Below are 23,896 nucleotides of genomic sequence, written 5' to 3' on the forward strand. Positions count from 1 at the left end.
TTGTGATCTTCAAAAAATTTGTTTACCTTGTTACCGATGAATTGCTTCCCATTATCACATACGTCTTCGGCCGGTATCCCAAATCGACATATTATGTGGTCCCCGATGAAGTCAATGACTTCTTTATCCTGGACCTTTTCGAATGCTTGGGCCTTGACCCATTTGGAAAAATATTCAGTCATAAATAGTATGAATTGAGCTTTACCGGGTGCCCATGGCAGGGGACCGACAATGTCCATCCACCATTTCATAAACGACCATGGGGAGAGGACCGAGTGTAGTAGCTCCCCTAGTTGATGGATCATCGGAGCGTGTCTCTGGCAGCCATCACATTTTCATACGAAGTCTTTCACATCCTTCTCCATTTCGGTCCAATAATAGCTAGCCCTGATTAATTTCCAAACCAAAGATTCTTCCCCCGAATGGTTTTTGCATGTGCCTTCGTGAACTTCTCTCAAGGCGTACTCGGTATCTCTCGGCCCTAGGTATATGGCTAACGGGTCGTCAAACATTCTTATGAACAATGCCCCTTCGACCAAGCTAAATCTTGCAGCCTTGGTACGCATGGCTCTCGATTCTTTGGCATCCGAGGGCAATTTCCCAGTTTTCAAGTAGTCTATGTACTTGTTCCTCTAATCCCAAGTTAAACTCGTTGAGTTTACTTCGGCATGGCCTTTTACTACCACCGACTTCATGAGCTATATGACCGTTACCGAACTGAATTCATCGTCATCAACCGATGACCCTGAGTTAGCCAGAGCATCGGCCTCGCTATTTTGATCTCGGGGCACATGTTGTAGGGTCCATTCCTTGAATTGATGTTACCTGTAACTTGTCTAAATACCTTCGCATTCATTCCTCTTTCACTTCGAACGTCCCATTGACTTGATTTACCACAAGGAGGGAATCACACTTAGCTTCGACTACCTCGGCCCCAAGGCTTTTAGCCAATTAGAGACCTGCAATCATGGCCTCATACTCGGCTAATTACATTTCTCGTAGGGGGCTTCAACACGATATCGAGCCCAAACACTTTTACGTTCGAGACACCGCCCGTAAAAAGGGTCCAAATTCCCGAGGTAGTCCCCGAGGCTAACAATAATTCTCTTTCGACTTCGGGCACTAAGGCCGGTGTAAAGTCGGCCAAAATTTGAGATTTTATGGCAGTTCGGGGTAGATACTCGATATCGTACCCGCTAATTTTTATAGCACATTTGGCCAACCGACCCGATAACTCGGGCTTGTGCATGATGTTCCTCAATGGGTAAGAGGTTATGACATATATGGGGTGACATTGAAAGTACGGTTTCAACTTTCTGGAGGCGCTTAGCAAAGTGAGCGCCAATTTTTCCAGGTAAGGATACCTTGTTTCGGCCTCGCCTATAGTCCTACTGACATAGTAAATAAGAAATTACATACCTTCCTCTTCCCGGACTAAGACTCCACTTACCGCCACCTCTGAAACTGCCAAGTATAAAGGTACAACTGTTCATCCGCCTTTGGAGTGTGGAGCAGGGGGACTCGAGAGGTACCGCTTCAGTTCATCCAAAGCTTGTTGGCATTCCGGGGTCCGGGAAAAGTTTTTCTTCTTCTTTAATAGTGAGAAGAGTCGATGGCTCTTGTCCAAGGACCTCGATATGAACCGGCCCAAGGCGGCTATACGCCCGGTCAACCTCTGAACGACCTTGACGTTGTCCACCACGGTGATGTCTTCTATAAATTTGATTTTGTTGGGATTGATCTCGATCCCTCGATAGGATACCATGAACCCGAGGAATATTCTGTATTCGACCCCAAATATGCACTTTTCCGGGTTCAGTTTCATATTGTATTTATTCAATATGTTGAAGGTTTCCTGCAAATGTTTTAAATGGTCCTCTGCTCGCAGGGACTTGACTAACATGTTGTTGATATAAACTTCCGTTGATTTTTCCTATCTGTTCTTCAAACATTCGATTTACTAGGCACTGATAAGTGGCACCAACATTCTTTAATCAGAATGGCATTACGTTATAACAATAGGTGCCAAACTTAGTGATAAAGGAAGTTTTTTCTTGATCACCCGGGTCCATACGAATTTGGTTATACCAATAGGTATCGAGAAAACTGAGTATCTCGTGCCCGGCCATCGCGTCGATCATCCGATCGATGTTAGGCAAAGAAAAAGAATCCTTAGGGCATGCCTTGTTCAGATCTTTATAATCTACACACTCTTAGATTATTTCCTTTCTTAGGTACTACCACTATGTTGGCTAACCAGTCCGGGTACTTAACTTCCCGAATGAATCCTATTTTAAGGAGTTTAGATACCTCCTCCTTGATGAAAGCATACTTGACTTTCCGGTGGATCCCTGTCATGTCAAGATGGGACCACGCGAAATAATCTATGCTAGCTATAAGGAATTCAATGATTTATTTCCTGAGCTCGGGAGTTAACCCTGTGCCCAGTACACCTTGCGGTCGGGCAGGTGTTCGATCAATATGACTTGCTCCAGCTCTTCGACCATCGATTTGGTGGCATCGGAACCATCAGGAGCAATAAATGACCTAGGAAATCTGTAATTATCCTCCTCACCTACTCCTCGGTCTTCTGGTTCGGTTGGGGTCGGTATCGGTGATTGATATTTAATTTCTTCCTTCCTGGTGGGCTCTATGTTCTTTGATGTCGAGATCACGGGTACTGGGATCACCTCGTCAACTGCAAACATTTCTTTTGCGGCTGGCTGATCTCCGTTGACTATCTTAATTCCTCTCGATGTAGGGAACTTTAGAGCCTGGTGCAGTGTTGACGGTACTGCCCTCATGTTGTGAACCCATGGCCTTCAGAATAAGGCTTTATACCTCATGTCGCCTTCGATCACGTAGAATTTCGTATCTTGAATTGTCCCGGCGGTATTCACTGGCAAGGTTATTTCTCCCTTAGTAGTTTCACATGCCATATTAAATCCATTCAACACCCAGACCGCCGATACTATTTGATCTTGTAACATTAACTGCTCGACGACCCTCAATCTAATGATGTTGGCCGAGATATGTGGATCAATCAACACACGTTTAACCCGAGATTTATTGATAAGTACAAATATCACCAGTGTATCATTATGAGCCTGTACGATTCCTTCGACATCCTCGTCGCTGAACGAAATGGTTCCCTCCGGTATGTAATCTCGGGTGCGTTTTTCCCTTGTGATGGATACTTTAATATGCTTTATCATTAGTCCTTGGGGGACATCAACCCCTCCAATGATCATGTTGATGACGTGATGAGGTTCTTGTTATTCGGTCTGTTTATTGGAGACCCTGTTCCTAAAATGGTTTTTGGCTCGATCACTTAGAAATTCTCGGAGATGCCTGTTGTTGAATAGTCGGGCGACCTCTTCTCTCAACTGTCGGCAGTCCTCGGTCCTGTGGCCATGAGTGCCATGATATTTACACATCAGGTTAGGATCCCTCTAAGTAGGGTTGGACTGCAATGGTCGAGGCCACTTAGTTTTCTTGATGCGCCCAATAGCCGATACGATGCTGGATGCATCGACGTTGAACTTATACTCTTATAATCTTGGTGCTTCCCTTCCCCCGAGTGGCCTGTCAAAACCATTTTTTCTCATCAAACCCCGGCTATTAGGACCTCGATCTCCTCTCATTTAGTTCCTTGTAGAGTTGCACTCAAACCCATTTCCCATTCGATCTGCACTGTATGGTTGGTACCGATCTCGGACCGGCCTCGGTTCATGATCGACGACTCTCTTAGGCCTGTCGTCGGTTCTGTTGGGATAAATGGACCCATAAGGGGCTCCGAGTTGGTCGTCCTCAACTCTGATTTTTGGCTGGTACCTGTTATGGACGTCGTCCCAAGTTACTGCCGGGTACTCTACCAAGTTTTGTTTCAGCTGCGGCGAAGCCAAGGAGCTTCGGGGTTAAGTCCCTGAGTGAATCCTGAACGGCCCAATCGTCTGCGACCGGAGGTAAGTCCATCCATTCTATTTGAAATATTGACACGAACTCCCTGAGCATCTCGTTGTCCCTTTTCTTAACCTTGAAAAGATTCGATGTTTTGGTCTCGACCTTGATGGATCTGGCATGAGCCTTCACAAAGGCATCTGCAAGCATAATGAATGAATCAATGTAATTTGGGGGCAGGTTTTGGTACTATATCATTGCTCCTTTTTACAGAGTTTCCCCGAACTTCTTTAATAACACTAACTCAATCTCGTCGTCTTCCAAGTCGTTACCTTTGATGGCACACATATAAGAGGTCACATGCTCATTCGTATCCATGGTTCCATTATTGGGCATACGAAACCTCTTCGGGATTGGCTTTGGTGCCACGCTTTTAGGAAAAGGCTTTTGGACAAACTTTTTGGAGTTTGGGCCTATCAATATTGGGGGTGCTCCTGGGATTTGATCGACCCGAGAATTATATGTCTCCACCTTCTTGTCGTTAGCCTCAATTTTCTTTTCACTTAAATCCACCCGTTTCGTTAATGCTTCAAGAATTTTCATCACTTTGGGACTGACATCGGGCTCAGCTCCACCCGACCTTTCGGTGATCTGCTCATTTCTTCGGGTGATTTCCCGGGATGGTTCGGGCTCAATTCTACTGGGGGCGTGACTTTGATTTTGCAGTTGCGCTATCGCCACTTATTGAGCCTACAACATTTCAAAAATCACTCATAAACTGACTTCGTCGCCTTCGGGCGCTCCTTGAGCCGTTGGTTGGGCTCCTCCGCGAATGTTGTTCTCACGGTTGGTAGGCAGGTTGGCATCGATAGCCACATGCGAGTTAACATCGACTAGATTTGCAACTAGGACTCCGTTGGGATCAGCAGGGGGCACCTCATTGCTAAGCACCAGATTGTTGTTTTTGCCATGATGGCCAGACTCAGCCTCGATGTTCAAGTGAGAAGACTGTGAATTTTACATTTTTAAACTGACCTAAAATTGGAACCTTAAAGAACAAATGTAAAATAAGGTGTGTTATGGAGATTTGTATCAAACCACCACTATTATCCTTAGCCACATAGTGGGCGCCAAACTGTTTACCCTTAAAATGGATAACAATAAAATTTATACGTTATTTTAAGAATATGTGGATTGATTTTCCACAAGTAATCAAGAATGTTAGATAAACGAATTAAAGATGAGATAAATAACCAAATCAGATGTGACTTTGAGTCCGGGCTCGGATGTTAGCTAAACGTTTTGCCCTCGACCGGACCCTCAATTCGAAGCCAAATATGTATGAAGAACTATGATTAAAATAAAAACCTTTCAATAGCTGGAAAGCTAAAAAATAATTTTGTATTGCCTTGATATCCGTGTTACAATATGTATTGAATGAAAAAGCTTCCCCTTTATATAGTAGGAGAGTTTCATCCCTAGTACAACTCTAAAAAAAGGTAAAAAAAAATCCTCCTTTCTCGTTAACTATTGATATGCTATCGACGTCAGGCGAGATTCGCATCGTGATATCCGATTGGGTGTGGATATCACAGCTTTTTGTTAGTCGTGTGCAACCGTTCGTAGTGCTTTCTGAGGTTTAGGAACTCGATCTAGGTTTGGGGAGCGTTGTCTTACCAAGCCCAATGGCGAACACCCCGTTCGGTCCCTGGTACGACTTCGATTCTGATCCCATGCATCCATGTCTTCTCTTCGTTTGACCCACCGAGAAATCGGGGTATATGTTACCCCCGGTTTTACACGTATACAATCACATAAAAACATATAGAGGAAAATATGGATACGAACAGCGGATATCGAATCACACACTCATGGACTGTGGCTAATATCATGCTAAAGTGTATACATGTGCGAAGTGTGCAACTACAACTCCGATTAGGCGGGTACGCCATACAATAACAAATATCATGCTCAACTAGGATATCAAGCCTATACAAAAACAAATAACTCACATCGAGTAATTTTAATGGAATTATTGAATCTAGAGAGCAACCGTGCTTTTGAAATGATCTAGCCTATGAGTTGCATCCTCGATCACCCACAGTTGAATGATATTTTTTTAGCTTCCCTGATCCACCAAAACTAACTTGACATTAGTATCTAAGATTCACTAGGTTATTACCGGAGCATCATTGTGGGGCATCATCAGGCCATCTTCATCCTCGTCGCCGAAAGTTATACTTTCTCCAGATAGCATCTGTCGGGTACATTTTTTATGTTAGATTTTGCAAACTTCTTTGCTACTGTGAAAGTAATCTCGTTCACTTCTCCTCCTCCAAATTTAACATTGACTATTAATCTTAGTGATAGGACCTAGGGGGGCTCTTCCTTACTTCTGTTTGTTATATAATATTGATTGCCTTTCTTAGTGAAGAGTTTAGTGTGATATTCTTGTTTGAGAAAACGATCAACCTTGTTTTGAAGAACTCTGCAATTAGTGGGCTTGTGGTCGTGATCATTATGGAACTCGCACTAGAATTCCTGGCTTTTCTTGCTTGGATCCGTTCTCATTTCTTTTGGTCATCTTATTTTATTTTCCATATCATTGGGCACCACTACTAACTCAGATACATCAACGCTGAAGTTGTAGTTGACAAGATTTTTCTTGAAATGATAATCACAAACCTTTGATGTTTCGAATTCTTTCCCTACTCGATGTGGCATTGCATTGTTCCTCCGTTCGGAATTTTTGTCATTTTGGTTTAGCCTTTGTCTCCTATCATTTTCTCAATGCAGGGGACCAGAATAAGGTTCATACCGAACCTTAGACTCTCTATGCCTTGAATCTTCTCATCTACGGATTGTCTTTGATCAGTGATCGTACCCTATCATTTCTTTGCTTTCAAATCCGAGGGGTGTTAAAATATCTTCTTCTGTTCAAAGTTTAGTGTTATACCTATGATATACATCGTCCATGACTTGGGCGGGATCTCCCGAATATTGTCCTTCAGTCTTCTTGTAGCTTACAAACTATTATTGTTCAAATTCCTTGTGAAAGCCATAGCTGCCCAATTATCACGTACGGTGGGGAGCAACATCCTTTCCCTTTGGAACCTATCTATGATGTCCCGAAGTAATTATGTGCTCCCTTGTTGAATTTCAAAAATATCCTCCATTCATTTTTTTCACATTCTATGCTTCAAAGTGTGCTTTGATAAATACATCTACAAGTTCAGCAAATAAACTAATAGAATATTTAGATAAATGGGAGTATCAGGTTAAAACCCATTTGGTTAAGGTCTCTCCAAATTTTGTAACTAGTACAAATTTGATTTCTTCCTTTCTGAAATTGTTTCCCTTGATTCCGACCATGTAAGCCATGGCGTGGTCGTGCAGATATGTAGTTATGTCATATTTAGGAGAATCCGACATCTTAAACTTCTTCGGAATTGGTATTAGGGTGGCACTTGGCTTCCACGGTTTCTTAGAGTACTTATTTATGTCGATTACCTTGATGATGGGTGGAACTACGAGAATTTGTTCGATCCACTTATTTTGTTCCTTAACCTATTTTGGTAAGGTTAGAATCAAATTTGTAACTTAGAGTTTTTGGTCATACTTGACCCTCCAGCTTAGGCGTTATTTGGCAGTCCCCCTGTCCTCGTATTCCTCAGTTTGGAGTTGGGGGTTTCTATGTTGATATGTACCCTCGGAGGCGAAGTTGGTGTTACAGCTATTGCACCACTCCTCAGAACCCTTATCGCCTCTCTGATCTAAGCGTTTAATTGTTGTTGCTGAGTCATAAAATCTTTCACCGTATCCTGGTATCCAAGCCTTTCATCACCCTTGCTTGTGGATCTTGCTCTAGAATTCCCTCTTGAGCGAGATGGAGAGTTTCTACGAGATTGGTCATTTAGAGTTCGTGTTCCTCCAGTTTGCTCCATTAGTTGAGCTTTTGGGTCTAGTGGTTGGTTATTGACTCCCTATATGGTGTTTCCCTTGAATGGATAGTTATCAAATGAGAATAATAGAAAAGTTGGGAAAAAGCAACAAGACTTTGGATCAAATGCTCAATTGCTAAGGCCCCATGGTGGGCGCTAAACTGATTTCAATGAAAATAATAAATAATATTGATAATCAAAACATAATTAAAATATGTAATAAAGAGATTCTTATTGAATGTTGGCCTTCAATATGGCTACACAATACAATCCTTCGAGGATTTCTCTGAGAAAATGATTTTAAAGAAAGCTATGTATAGTCTAGTATGAGTAATCCAGTGTGTTTGCTACAAATAAACTAATTAAAGTATTTTTAGCCTATGCGGGACATGACCGTTCCAAGTTTTCATCCCGCACGTTGCATACATGGTTAACAGATGGAGAGATTCTCGCTGGCCATAACCATGATGGTGTTAGCCCAGATACATCTCAGGCCCAATTGTCACAGGCCCACTCGGATAAGGGAAAGAAGAAGGCCCTTTTATAACTCTTAGCCACATTTGTTATAGTTTAAAATATGTAACTATTTTCACAGTTATTTTTTCTTTTAATGCATGTATCTATAGAATAAGAAAATCAGTTTTGGTCAATTGAATTTTGACCGACTCACTGGCATCTCTCTTCTTCTCTCAACCCTTCTAGGGTTTTCTTCCGCCATTTTTACCATATCTAACAAGCTTTCAACCTAACATGGTATCAGAGCTGGAATATAGATTCCTCTCATCACAAGCTTTCTTCCGATGGTAACCCTATTTTGAAATCGTCAAGGATTGAATGTGATCGACGATGTTCAGAATACGTTCGTGAAATTTGGGGCTTCCTTCAATCTCCGTGTATATTCGACTTTTATTGCTTGAATCGTCAATGATTTTCAACTTACTCGGTAGTTTCTGCTGGATTTCTCTACCTAGGGTTCATGACTGAACAAGACCTCACTTCTTCGGGTTTTCAGAAGAAGGACGGTATCGTGGTCACCCCTAATCACAAACTTTGTTATTCCTTTGTTGTTGATGTTCATTGCATGTACTTCATTTGGATTTATCTCTAATTACTTTAACATACTACTGTAGTTTCTTAGTGTTAGCTTTAGTCACTGCTGAAAATGGGTACTGTAATAAATGATGTTAACTCTTCTTCACCTTCCAACGACTTTGCTTCGTTTTCCTTGGATCCTTCACATCCCTTTTATTCATCCCTCGGATAATCCCGTAAGTCAACTGGTATTTGTACCATTCAGTGGTTGTGGGTTTGTGTTATGGCGTAACAGTATGCTCACTTCCCTCTCTGCAAAGAACAAACTCAGTCTATTAGATGGAAAAGTCAACCAACCCACTCCTGACTCTCCTTATTATCCATATTGGGAAAGGTGCAATGATATGGTTAAATCCTGGATAACTAATTCAGTATCTAGAGAAATAGTTGTTAGTGTGATGTGTTTTAAAACTGCTAAGGAAGTGTGGAAAGATATAAATGAAAGGTTTGGTCAGTCAGATGGGTCTAAATACATCCAAATACAGAGGGAGATCAACTCTACTACTCAAGGCTCCTCTGATATAGCTTCTTATTTCACCAAAATGAGGAGTTTGTGGGATGAGCTGAATTCATCATATGTAGGTCCTACTTGTTCATGTGGTGCATTACCTAAGTTCATACAGGATCAACAATTGTTTCAATTTCTCAATGGTCTCAATGAGTCTTACACAACTGTTAAGAGTGCCATTATGTTAATGAATCCTCTTCCACCAATCAGCAAAGCTTATAGTCTTCTAAGCAAGATGAGAGTCAAAGAGAAGCTCACTCTGCTACTCCTAACTTCTCTGGTGATGCCACCTCTTTCTTGGTATCCCCTGGTACTCCTACTACAAATAGGAACTTCAGTCAAAAGGTGAATTTTGAGGCCAGAAAAACTGCTCCAAATGTCTTTTGCAAGTACTGCAAGAAGCCTGGCCACACTGTAGACAAGTGCTAGAGACTTCATGGGTTCTCTACTGATTTCAAATTCACCAAGAATAAGAAGTATGCTTCTTGTATCCAGACTGAAAGTCCAACCCCCACTGCTGTCACTTCCACTTCTCAACATGCTGATTCTTTAGCCTATGGTTCACCAAGGAGCAGTATCAACACCTGTTGACCTTGTTCCAACAAGCTTAGATATCTAATACTTCCACCTATGATGCCTCCACTGTGAATCAATCTGCTTTTGCACACTATGCAAGTTTGTTCAGTAAATATATTGTAGATTCTGAGGCTCCTCGTGTGTGTGCATCCTCTCAATTAGGTGTCACTTCTTTTTAATGTCCAACCATTAATCAAGCCCTTTCTTGTCACCCTACCTAATGGATATAAAGCTAAAGTTATATCAACTGGATCTTTGTATCTTAGACATGATATAATTTTACTTCATGTTCTTCTTGTGCCATCCTTTCACTTCAATTTAATATCAGTTCATCAACTTATATGTCAGCTAGATTGTTCAACACTTTTTACCAAAACAATTTATTTTTTACAGGGCCCTTCTCTGAAGAGGCCACTGAAAATTAGTAAAGCTGCAGGCAGGCTGTACTATCTCCATCCAGATGCTGACCTCTTTCCTGTTTCATTTGGTTATATGAATGTTTCTTCTTCTAGTAGTTTACCTAATTCTGTTTCACTTGTATATGATAAGTCCATCCATATTGTCACACATGTTAATGATACTCATGCTTATAATCAGTCACATTGCCTTAATAAATTGGACTTGTTTTGGCATCAAAGATTAGGACACATGCCTTATCATAAAATAAAAATTATTCCTTTCTTGTCTGATAAATTATCTTCCAAGCAAAACTTTATGTGTCCTGTTTGTCCACTAGCAAGACAACAGAGATTACCTTTTCCTGAAAGTGTTATACACTCTTCTGCCCCTTTTCAATTAGTACATATTAACATCTAGGGTCCATATAACACTAGAACTTATAGTGGATTCAGATATTTTCTAACTTTGGTTGATGATTATACTAGAGCCACATGGACTCACCTTCTTTCTTGCAAGAGCAATGCTCTTTCTATCCTTAAAGATTTTAGTGTCATGGTCAAAGTTCATTTTAAATCATCTGTTCAAACTTTTAGGTCTGACAATGCCTTTGAACTTGGTGGCAGTTCTGAAGCCACCAAGTTCTTCTCAATCCAAGGCATTCTCCATCAAACCACTATTTCCCACACCCCTCAGCAAAATGGGGTAGTTGAAAGGAAACACAAACACTTATTGGAAGTATCCAGGGCTCTTCTTTTTCAGTCTAACCTTCCCCTTAAATATTGGGGTGACTGTGTACTAACTGCCACTTACCTCATCAATAGACTTCCTTATGTTGTTCTGAAGAGTCTTTCCCCTTATGAGAAACTCCATGGCCTCCCTCCACTTTGTGATCACCTGAAATCATTTGGATGTTTATGTTTTGCTACTTCACCTAAGTTTGGCAGAGATAAATTCCAAGCAAGAGCTATCCTTATGTATTCTAGGGGTACCCCTTTGCAAAAAGGGTTACAAACTTCTTAACCTCACTACTCATTCCATTTTCCTTTCTAAGGATGTATTTTTTCATGAACATATATTTCCCTATAAATCTGATCATCCTTCTGCCTTTCCCCCTTCTTCTATATCAGATTTTGTAGATCCTACACCCTCCTTCCCTTCATCTTCTCCTACTCCTACTGTTTCCACATCCCAAGACTCTCCTGTTCCATCAGCTTCTTCTCCTTCCCCTCCTTCTGCCTCCCTTCCTGTCATCCCCTCTCATCCACCTTTGAGGAAATCCACCAGAACAGTCCAACAACCTTCCTATCTCAAAGACTATGTATGTTCTTCTGTCTCTTTCCCTAATTCTCTTCCTACCTCTTCCAAGGTACCTTCTGTTGACATACACATGCATGAGCCCCAGTTCTACCAGCAGGCTGCCTCACAACCTGCTTGGCAAAAGGCCATGCTAAAGGAATTCCAAGCCCCTGAGGCAAACCAGACTTGGGATATTATCTCTTTACCCCCTCACAAGAAAGTTATTCCTTGTAAGTGGGTTTACAAAATCAAACAAAGGGCTGATGGTTCTATTGAGAGATATAAGGCCCGGTTGGTCATTAGGGGTGACACTCAAAATGAGGGCATTGATTTTACTGAAACTTTTTTCCATGTTGTTAAGTTGACCACCATCAAGTGCTTACTCACTTTGGCTGCTAAGTAGGGCTGGACTGTTTTTCAACTTGATGTGAACAATGCCTTCCTTCATGGGGATCTTCACGAAGAGGTTTATATGAAGGTCCCACCTGGTCTTGATGTGTCTGCTCCCTCTTCTTCTCCTCCCCTGGTTTGCAGACTCAAGAAGTCCCTATATGTTCTTAGGTAAGCTTCTAGACAATGGTTCTTAAAACTGTCTGAAGCCTTGCAATCCAGAGGCTACATTTCCAGCATGAATGATTATTCTTTATTCACCAAGGTCTCATCTGATTCTCTCATTGTCTTGACTGTCTATGTTGATGACATATTGCTAGCTGGTAATGATATTGTTGAGATGAATTCTTTAAAGTCCTTCTTGGATGCTCAATTCAAAATCAAAGACCTGGGCTCAGTTCACTACTTTCTGGGATTGGAAATATCTCTTCTTCCTCAAGGTTATGTGATGAGCCAAAACAAGTACACTTCTGACCTCTTGTTTGAATTTAATTGTCAACATTTCTCTCCTATCATGACCCATTTGGATCCTTCTGTGAAGCTGGTGTTAGACATGGATGAGCTTTGTTTCTGATCCTAGCTTGTATAGGAGATTGATTGGGAAGCTTAATTTCTTACAACATACTAGGCCTGATATCTCCTTTTTCAGTTCAACATTTAAGTTAGTTTCTTCAAAATCCTCAAATACCCCACATGTTGGAAGCCTTGCATGTGTTCTCAGGCATTTACTTAATGACCCAGCTCAAGGGGTGCTCCTCTCCAGTTCATCTGATTTGTCTCTCACAGCATATTCTGACTCTGATTGGGCTGCATGTGCCATTTCTCGCAAATCTGTCACTGGCTATTATATTACTCTCGGTGGCAGCCCAATTTCTTGGAAAAGCAAGAAGCAACCCACTATCTCCTTGTCCTCAGCTGAAGCTGAATAAAGAGTACTTCGCAAAGTTTCAGCTGAGGTTTCCTGGTTGCTCCGACTACTACTTGATCTTGGTTTGTCCATTTCCAGCCCAGTTCTAATCTATTGTGACAACCAGGCAGCTCTTCATATTGCCAAAAACCTAATTTTTCACGAGCGTACCAAACATATTGAGATTGACTGTGATTATGTGCGTACTTGCTTGCAGATTGGTATGATTTCTTTGCACTTTATTTCCAGCTCCAATCAGTTGGCAGACATCATGACCAAAGCTCTTCCTGGTTAAGTTCATCATGGTTTACTTTGCAAGCTTGGTGTATTCTCACCCTCAAAATTGGGGGGAGGGGGTGTTAGCCCAGATACATCTCAGGCCCAATTATCACAGGCCCACTCGGATAAGGGAAAGAAGAAGGCCCTTTTATAACTCTTAGCACCATTTGTTATAGTTTAAAACATGTAACTATTTTCACAGTTATTTTTTCTTTTAATACCTGTATCTACAGAATAAGAAAATCAGGTTTGGTCAATTGAATTTTGACTGACTCACTGGCATCTCTCTTCTTCTCTCAACCCTTCTAGGGTTTTCTTTCGCCATTTTCGCCATAGCTAACAAGCTTTCAACCTAACATACGGTGTAACGGACGGAGCTTGTGATCTCAGGAAGATCTTGGACATATCAATGTTCGGCACAAAAGATGTCTGGTCTGTTCCGGATGTATACTTGGTGAATCCCATTTGGTCACTCTCGTTCTAGATTTGAATGGACGACCCCGATCACGATTCTTCATCACTCCTGGCTTTGACTTTCATGCATCTAAGTACCGAACCATTCTTGCTATATTTCACTATACTAACAAGCCACATGGTGAGACCGTATTATTCCAATACAAAAACTTCAAATGAGCCTTGTATCTAAATATAAAGAGAACCTATTATTTATAGTAACTAAGTGAATTGATGGTGGAAGAAGATGCATGTTGTGGAAAGTGACTGCAGATTAGAGGAGACATGGGCGAAAGGAAGTGAAAGGAGAAAGAGGAGCTGCATTTAGTTCTTGAGAGGAAAAGACCAATTATCCATTTCACTAATGTGTTGTTAATGTCTCATTAAGGGTATTTAAGAGAAAGCAAAAATGCATACAATGCTAACGTACTACACCTATTGTAGTAGATTAGCAAAACTCATAGATAATTCAATTATAAATTATTTTTTCTATCTTATTTTATGTGAAAACGTTCTTTTTTTAGTATGTTCGAGTAACATCTTTCTCTTATTAGCATGTCAATTCACCCTTAATGACATGATTTGTCTGGATTCTTTAATATAAACGTTATTATTTTACTAGGAGATAAAATGAATAGACTTAGCATATACTCTGCTTACGTGCCAAAAGTTTCTGCAATTTCTTTAATTCTATATTAAGTCGAACACTTTCATATAAAATGGGATGGAAGGATTGTAAGTACAGTTGCACTAGTTGCGAGAATACTGCAACAGCACTTATAGCATCTTGTGCGGATATATTTGTATGGAATAAAATATGTTATGCTACGTTACCGTCCAAAAAGAAGGATACGTGGAACCTAAGACAGGGGATAGCTAAAACCGAAAGCAATTGTCTCGTTTGTCATCGGAAAGTATAGCGTTCATAAAGATGCAACAAATACTCTCCGTCCGGTAGTATTTAATGGAGAATATTCCACAACATTTAGTGTGCTGCCCGTTACAGAAAATTTATGCTCACCGTTACATCTTCTTTAATGACCCTCATAATTGACATTAAAGAAGAGCGTGATCCTACGACCTTGTTCCCTAGGTGCACCTATAAATAGTGAGCTTTGTTATCATTGTAAGGGGGGACAATTTTCCTGGCAAACTTACGCTATAATCAATATAAAGCTTTATACAATCTTACTTTCTTGTTCTTTGGTTTTATCACTGTTGTGCCCAGAAGCTCTGCTCCCAAATCATTGTTCTTTATGATTTTATCATCATTTCAAGGCTAAGTATTATGTATTTCTTTAATTATTTCATTATTTCAAGATCAAATTAATTCACTTGTCTAAAAACTACGTATAAATTCAATTATATCGTTTTACGAGTAAACAATATTCTCATGAACTGGATTAAACTTTTGTAGTGATTAAAGTTGAGGATATCTTGTGTGGAGACTAATATAATAAGATATAAGAATTATAATTTATGAATTTCACTCCCACATATTAATGTGAAGTCTTTTATGTGAAAATTATACTCCAACATGACTAAGATCTTGTACATTATTTTAAATTATTTTGTAACAGATATGTACAATATGATTGGCTTTCTTCTCTACTAGAATACATGGTAGTAAGACATTTAAGAATAGACAATACAACGAGGGAGTGTGAAAAGGGATGTGTTAGGTTAGCAAAGGTACCTAACCAAATCAAAATCCTGGCGCAAGGATTGTGTAAGGGACGCCAGATGTGTTAGGCTGGAGAAGATAATAAGTGTGTTCTCTTTTCAATTATAATTATTTTTACTATTTTCTCCATAGCAAATGTTCAAATTTGCCATTGAACTATGAGAAATTGTCTACTTTGCCACCCCCACCCCCCCAAGTTAATAGTTGGGGTTAAAATTGCCTATGTCGTTACCAAACTGACCTATACTTGTCTTTTTTTCCTAATGGAAAATGATTAGCACCACAAAATCGTCTGATTTTAATCGAATAAGGCATAAATGCTTATTTCGCATAGTTCAATTGTATATTTGGACATTTTCCCAAGATAAAAGAAAGAGAACAATTAAAACAAAGCTGTTTTTTTTTTACTCAAATGACACCTTCCTTATTGCAGGAGAGTACGAGTAGTTTATTTAATGGGTTGGGTCACCATGTCCAAAGTGGTTAGATTGTCACAACTCGCCTTGCTGCTTTCTCTCTCTGCTCCAACATGATTTACTACCAAAGATGAAGCTGAAAGCAACAGTAACGAACCTAAAAACATGTTATTCAAAGGGGGGGAAAAGTAAAGACTGAAACAGGAATCTTGTAATCCTATGCATCAGCATCACTTGGATATAAGTTTTCCAATCCCATCACGAACTCATGTTTATCTATCATTTTATTTTTTAGTACTCCATCTGTTTACTTTTATTTGTCCAATATAATAAAAATATATTTTTAAGTCTCCTTATTTTAGAGCTAACATAGAATCATCAATAGTTCTAGTCTGGATTTCTCTACAAGTTGATCGCTGAGGAAAAATATCATAGTCTCCTTGTCCACTATACTAAATCAAGAGAAAGACAATTTTTTTTTTTCATATTTTACCTTTATCATTAACTACTCATTCCTCAAATTATTTCTTAAGATTTTTAAAAATACTATCATTATTTTTGATAAAATTATAAAATATATATTTTATTTGTTTTTTCTTAAAAAAAGTGTAAAATTAAAAGTAGACAACTAAAAGTGAATGGAGGGAGTACTATTTATGAATTTCTAGCAAAAAAAGTTAAAGGAAAAAAAAGAAGAAGCTAACAGGAGTGGAAAGGAAAATGCTAAAGAAGAGATATTTTGTCCACAATGGCTGAGCATCTCCATCACGCGTCCATAAATTGAAGGTTTGAGTTAAGCAGGTACGGCATTCTAAGCCTTTTCTTTACTAAGGACCCGTTTGCCCGGAGATATTTTTTCCAATTTGTTTTTTCAAAATCATGTTTGTCCCAGAAATTTTACGAGTTTTTTAAAACATTTCGGAAAAGAGTTTTTCAAAAATCAAAAAGTGACCAGCTTTTTAAAAAATTTCAAAATTTTTTGTAGGCGTTTGGACATAAAAATTATAATTTTTTAAAAAAAGTATTTGAAGTTAAGTTGAAAAAAGGTATTTGAAATTATGTTTGGACATGTATTTCACTTGAAAAAGTATTACAGTTACGTGAGTGGGGAAATTGTTTTGTGGAAAATTTGAAAAAGTGGTCTTTTTGGAAAACTCATTTTCAAAAAATTTCCAAAAACTTGCAAAATTTCATGGACAAATACATTTTTTTTTAAAAAGAATCGAAAAAAAGAAAAAAAAATTATGCACAAATGGGTCCTTTGTTTCCCCCTCACAAAACTGCAATATTTTTCAAGTGAAATGCATGTCCAAACATAATTTCAAATTTCAAATATCATTTTTCAACTTAACTCCAAATACTACTTTTTTTGAAAATTACAATTTTTATATTCAAATGCCTACTAAGATTTTAACCTAATACCTCATAATTCTCAACTCACTTCATTGACCACTGAGCCACACGGTTATAATTAAGTGAATGAAAAATGTATATGATTAATGCCTTTGCTGCCCCACAGTTAATGAATTGAACTTGTAAATCTCAGTCTTGTGGAGACAAAAGTACCACAAAACATCTGCCAAAAATTTTGAGGACAGTAATTCATATTGAATAAACATCTCTGTGCTCAGTTACAATCTCTACCATTACTCACTATTGATAAAAGCTGTGAGCATAAAAAATGAAATAGTGCATCCAATTCCAAATGTTGAAATAAAGATAGTTCCAACAGGACATCCAAATACTGATACTGGAAATAATTTAAGCAAATCAAGACCGGGATTCAGTATAACTATAACGTAACAGCTTGACACATTGTTTTCATCATCACAAAAGAAGGATTATAAACCTAAACTGCTCCAGATTTAAGGCAATGAATATAATTCCACAGCTAACAACAAAAGCTGCATTTTCTTAATATCAAATACCCTGAATCATGTGATATAGAGTACACTGGCATCAAACAAAATCGCTTATTTAGGGAACCTTTCTTCTCAAATTTTCCATATGCCTACAGCTAGTAACGTATACTTCTCCCAGAGACTCCAATGCTCATCTCTCTGACCATCATCTCTACAGACTACACTTATAAAGATCGCAAGTCGCAAAGATAATCCTAAGTAAATTGTAGATACCTCAGAAACAGAAAACAGTTTGTTGCTTGCAATAAACTGAGTAATCAACTGATTAAACTTGATATAATTAATAGTGCCGTCAAAAACGGATACTTCAAATCAAGAGGAGAAGCAAACAAGGACAGTGCAGATCCTATATACATGCCAAAAAGGATTCATTTTCATGATAATTTCCTTTTCACTAACAATTATATAAGCATTAGCCGTAAGCAGACTCAATTTGTAGAAATGCAAAGAAAGAGATGAATAAATAAAGTTGCAGCATTTACTCTTCTTTAAGACACGCTGGAACGGATTTAATCAAAAGGAGACTGGGATCCGATATAACGAATAAGGCAATAGTTACAAACATTGTTTTCTACATCACGGAAAGTAGGATTATCAATCTAAAGTGCTCCAGACTCAAAGCAATGAGATACAGTTCCACCAACAATAGCATAAGCTGAATGTTCTTAATTCTAAATATCTCAATCCACCAAATCACATGCGAAACTCTGGAAGAGGACAAAGCCTTAGCAACCTATTTCCCTGCACAAAGAAATTTCTGCATCTTTGTCTACAGCCAGTAAACGTTTACCACTCCTGGGAACTCATATGCTAACTTCTGTGACCTTGATGTCTACACTTACAAGCTTCCCTAAACCACCCTAAGGAAACAGTAGAAAACTAGGAAAAGGGGAAAAAGAGAGAATTACTTGTTGCTACTGAAGAATCTTCTTCCAGTCAACTAAGAAAGGAGTCATTCAGAGCGAAAACGGGAGTCAAAAAGCTTAATCGTTCATGAAAGAAGAGATTCATCTCGTTTTATGGTTCAAGAGAATCCTTAGGGCTCGTTTGGTACGAGGTATAAGGAATAATTAATCCCGGGATTAAATTTAAGAAGAGTTTATTAATCCCATGTTTGGCTGGGAGAAAATTGCGGTATACCATCAGCCTCTGACGAGCTTGTTCTCTTCATAAAAGAAGTCAATGAAAATGAAATTAAGGATATCCAAATTAAAAACAATGAGGAATGCAGATACCAGATTCAGTGCAGCTACGTAAGTGCATCTGCTCCAGCAACAATCTCCAATATCTCGCCAGTGATCTTCGCCTGCCTTTCCCGACTATATGCAATCGAAAGATTCCTCTTCAACTCAACTGCATTATCCGTGGCATTACTCATTGCATTCATCCTAGCAGCAAGCTCACTTGCAAATGACTCTCGAAGTGCTCTCAAAATCTGGCTATTCAAATAGAGCGGCATCAAAGCATCAAGAATCTGAGCAGGATCTTGCTCAAACTCTAAATTACACAAATAATTCCCCCTTTTCACCCTCAAATGATCTCTCTCAACTATCAATTTCCCTTCCTTAGTAGTCAACCTAAAGAACTCATCTTCATCTACATCAACACTTTTCCCATTCACATCAAGAACCTCTCCTTTCGACGAAATTGGAAGCAAAGTATGAATTACTGGATCAGATTTAATCAATGAAACAAATTTAGTATACAAAAGCTCTACTTTATCAACTTCTTCACTAACAAACAAAGAAAAAACATTATCAGCTATAACCTGAGCCTTTTTTGTTGTAGGAAAACTCTCTCCTTCAACAAACCTATCAACAAAAATTTTATCCCTCCTTCGACGAAAATAAGCATTACCCTTTTTACCAACACTAATCACACTACATTCGATACCAAGATTCTTCAATTCTTGAATACGGGTCTCTGCTTTTTTTAATATTCCATTGTTAAAACCCCCACAAAGGCCTCTTTCACCAGTAATAACAACAAGTGCAACTTTCTTTACAGGCCTAATATTCATTAAGGGAATTTCAACATCATCTTCAAATTGAACCTGTTTGGTTATGTTGTACAACATATCAACGAGTGTTTCAGCAAAGGGTCTGCTACTAATGACTGCTTCTTGGGCTCTGCGAATCTTGGCTGCTGCTACTAGTTTCATTGCTTCTGTTACTTTCTGAGTGTTTTTTACAGTCTCGATTCTTTCTCGTAGTTCACGAATATTACCGCAGTGAATTGAGGGCACTTTCCGGAATTGGCAAGGGGAATTTGTGTTTGTTAGGTTAGTATTGGAAATGGGGAATTGGAGGAGTTGAGAAGTGAAAGAGAGTGAAGAAGAGTCAAAGATTGGATTTTTTGAGGAAATCCATATTGAAGAAGCCATTGGATTTGCTTATTGTATGCGAAAGGGTTTTAGATGGGAATAATGAAATAGCTGGGTTTCGTGGTTTTTGGGTTTTGAGGTTTTGCTTTTTTCTGTTTCTGAGAAACGACTTTTGAATAGGTTGGAAAGAGTAGCAGACAATTGAGTGTCGTTGTTGGTTCCGAATAGGAGCTTTCCCGGCCTCTATTGGCAATTTCAGCCCGAGACTGCCAAAATGGTGGTGGTGTAGAAATAATTTGCAAAAAATGAAGTTATATTTGCTTTTGTTATGAAAATAATTATATTGTGGATGTTCATTTATTACTTCGCTATAGATAATCTTCCTGAAGAAGATTATCCATTTAGTACTCTGTTGAAGTTTATCTACAAGCAGCTGATGCAGGCAGGTTGCAAGCAGCTCAATGAAATGATTTGCAGCAGCTTCTTATTAAACAGGCAGGTTGCAAGTAGCTCATACAGACAACTTACAAGCAGCTAAAGAAAAGCTTTGTAGCTGCTTCCTGAAAAGTCTCGCAGCTGCTTCCTTTCTTCTATAAATAGAGGAGTTTTCAGTTTATTATGTACATAAGTTTGAAGTTTGAATAATATATTAGTTTCTCTCTATACTTATCTTTACTTTACAGTTTTTATTTTATAACACGTTATCAGCATGAGACTCTGCCATCTCGAGAAAATACTTTGAAAGTATCAGAGGTACGAACTTTCTTTTTCTAAATAATGTCAAATCTTTCTAAACTTGAGTTTGTAGCCCTGGATATATCGAGCAAAAGCTACATGTCTTGGGTGCTTGATGCCGAAATTCATCTTGATATGATGGGTCTGGCAGACACCATCAAAGATAAAAATCAGGCATCAAACCAAGACCGCGCCAAAGCAATGATATTCCTACGCCATCACCTTGATGAGGGCCTGAAAATGAAATATCTTACTGTTAAAGATCCAGTCATACTGTGGAATAATTTAAAAGATAGATATGACCACCTGAAGATGGTCGTTCTTCCACAGGCACGTTATGATTGGACTCATCTAAGGCTACAAGATTTTAAATCTATCAGTGAGTATAATTCTGCTATGTTCAGAATTATTTCCCAATTGAAACTATGTGGTGATAATATTACTGATCATGATATGTTGGAGAAAACTTTCACCACTTTTCATGCCTCGAATATGCTCCTGCAGCAATATCGAGAGATGAGATTTAAAAAGTATTCTGAACTTATCTCATATCTTCTTATAGCCGAGCAACATAATGGGCTATTAATGAAAAACCATGAAAGCCGACCTACTGGTTCTTGTCCATTCCCTGAAGTGAATGAGACGAACTTCCACCAAACTAAGCATGGAAGAGGACGTGGCCCCAGTCGTGGTTATGACCGTGGTCGGGGAAGAAACTCTAATCGTGGTAATAACAATGCACCAAAGAACCCTCCTCACCACCAGCAGTGGAAAAGGAAGGAACAAAAGCATGAAGCGGTGCAAGCACCAAATGCAAAAAATGCATGTTATAGATGTGGAGAAAAGGGGCACTGGTCACGTACCTGTCGTACGCCAAAGCACCTGATTGAGCTGTATCAAGCCTCCCTAAAGAAGACAGAGAAAAATGTTGAAGCAAATTTTATTTCTGAAGATAATTTAGACTTCATGCATTTGGATGTAGCTGATTATTTTGCACTCCCAGAAGGAGAAACAAGTCATGTGATCGGTAGTGAATCTGTAAAAATGTAAATATTTTAATTTTTGTTGTTTGTAGTAGATAGTATGGTCATGTAATTGTTATACATAAATAAAAGTTATGCTTTGATAATAATGTTTACTATCATATTTATTTTGTTTATGTCATTTTGAAGAATATGGATAATCCTCAAATTATGTTTGGATCAAAGACCAATCATGAAGATATTTGTGTAATTAATAGTGGAACAACTCATGCCATATTCAAAGATCAGAAATACTTTTCTTATTTGCATAAGAAAAAAGCAAATGTTTCTACAATTTCTGGTAATATAAGTTTGATTGAAGGCTCCGGAAGAGCTATTGTATTTCTGTCTAAGGGAACAAAACTTATTATAGACAATGCATTATTCTCCTCCAAGTCCCGAAGAAACTTGTTGAGTTTTATAGATATCCGCCGAAATGGGTATCATGTTGAGACAATAGATGAAATGAACGTGGAATATCTTTGTATTACAAAGAATATTTCTGGCCAGAAATGCATTGTAGAAAAGTTACCAACTTTATCTTCTGGCTTATACTATTCAAAGATTAGTACAGTTGAAGCACACTCTATCGTAAACCAGAAGTTTACTGATTCAAATACTTTTGTGCTTTGGCATGGCCGTTTGGGCCATCCTGGATCAATAATGATGAGACGAATTACTGAAAATTCGAGTGGGCATCCATTAAAGAACCTGAAGATTCTTACAAATGATGAATTTTCTTGTGATGCTTGTTATCAAGGCAAAATGATCACTAGACCATCACCAATGAAGGTTGACATTGAGTCCCCTACCTTTTAAGAACGTATACATGGGGATATATGTGGACCTATTCACCCACCAAGTGGGTTGTTTAGATATTTTATGGTCCTAACAGATGCATCTTCAAGATGGTCTCATGTTTGCCTACTATCATCTCACAACCTGGCATTTGCAAAGTTATTAGCCCAAATAATTTGATTAAGGGCACAATTACCAGATTATCCTATAAAGGCTATTCGCCTTGATAATGCTAGAGAATTCTCATCTCAAGCTTTTGATAATTACTGTCTATCAGTTAGAATAAAAGTTAAACATCCTGTAGCTTATGTTCATACTCAAAATGGCCTTGCAGAGTCATTTATTAAACGGCTGCAATTGATAGCAAGACCACTACTTATGAAAACAAAATTGCCCACTACTGTTTGGGGCCATGCTATCTTGCACGCAATATCACTTATCCATCTCAGACCAACATATTATAATAAATATTCTCCGTCACAATTAGTTTTTGGTCATGAACCAAATATTGCCCATCTACGAATTTTTAGATGTGCTGTATATGTGCCAGTAGCACCACCACATCGCAGTAAGATGGGCCCCCAAAGAAGGTTAGGAATATATATTGGGTTTGAATCACCCTCTATTATTCGCTATCTTGAACCATTGATGGGAGATTTATTTACTGCTCGATTTGCAGATTGTCGATTTGATGAAACAAATTTCCCACAATTAGGGGGAGAGAAAAAGGAAATCAAAAGAGAAATTGTGTGAAAAGTTTCATCATTATCTCATTTTGATCCACATACCTCTATATGTAATCAGGAGGTCCAGAAGATCATCCATTTATAAAATATAGCAAATCAAATGCCAGACGCGTTTACTGATTTGAAAAGGATAACTAAGTCACATATCCATGCAGAGAATGTGCCTATACGAATTGATGTCCCAGCAGGACCATCTACTAGCATAAGAACTAGTGAACCTAAAGCACGCCTGAAGCGTGGTAGGCCTTTGGGTTCTAAGGATCGAAATCCTAGAAAAAGAAAATCGACAAATGATCAAAATGATATTATGAAGGGATCTCCTGAAGAGACCCAAGATCTGATTAGTTCTGAGATTCCTGAAGAAATTAATAAACCCGAGACTCAAGTGAGTGAGGAACTTTTAATAAGTTATATTGGTGATGGGATTAATTTAAATCGATCTGAAATAGTGGTGGATAATATTTTTGCATAAAATGTTGCACTTAACATTATGCAAGATAGTGAGGATT

At 38.7% G+C, this 23,896-nt stretch overlaps 1 protein-coding gene across 1 annotated transcript; it reads right to left on the reverse strand.

Moving 5' to 3' along the window:
* Positions 1-17,732: 17,732 nt before the first annotated feature.
* On the reverse strand, positions 17,733-20,374 carry LOC107773060 (ATP synthase gamma chain, chloroplastic-like). The gene is made up of 2 exons (XM_016592506.2): positions 18,999-20,374; positions 17,733-17,957 (listed from the first exon to the last, which is right to left on the reverse strand). The coding sequence occupies exon 1, from the start codon at positions 20,144-20,146 to the stop codon at positions 19,013-19,015; it is 1,134 nt and encodes a 377-aa protein (XP_016447992.1). The 5' UTR covers positions 20,147-20,374; the 3' UTR covers positions 17,733-17,957; positions 18,999-19,012.
* Between the last annotated feature and the right edge of the window lie 3,522 nt (positions 20,375-23,896).

The sequence above is a fragment of the Nicotiana tabacum genome, chromosome 21, assembly GCF_000715075.1.
Source record: "Nicotiana tabacum cultivar K326 chromosome 21, ASM71507v2, whole genome shotgun sequence".
In the NCBI taxonomy this organism is placed as follows: domain Eukaryota; kingdom Viridiplantae; phylum Streptophyta; class Magnoliopsida; order Solanales; family Solanaceae; genus Nicotiana; species Nicotiana tabacum.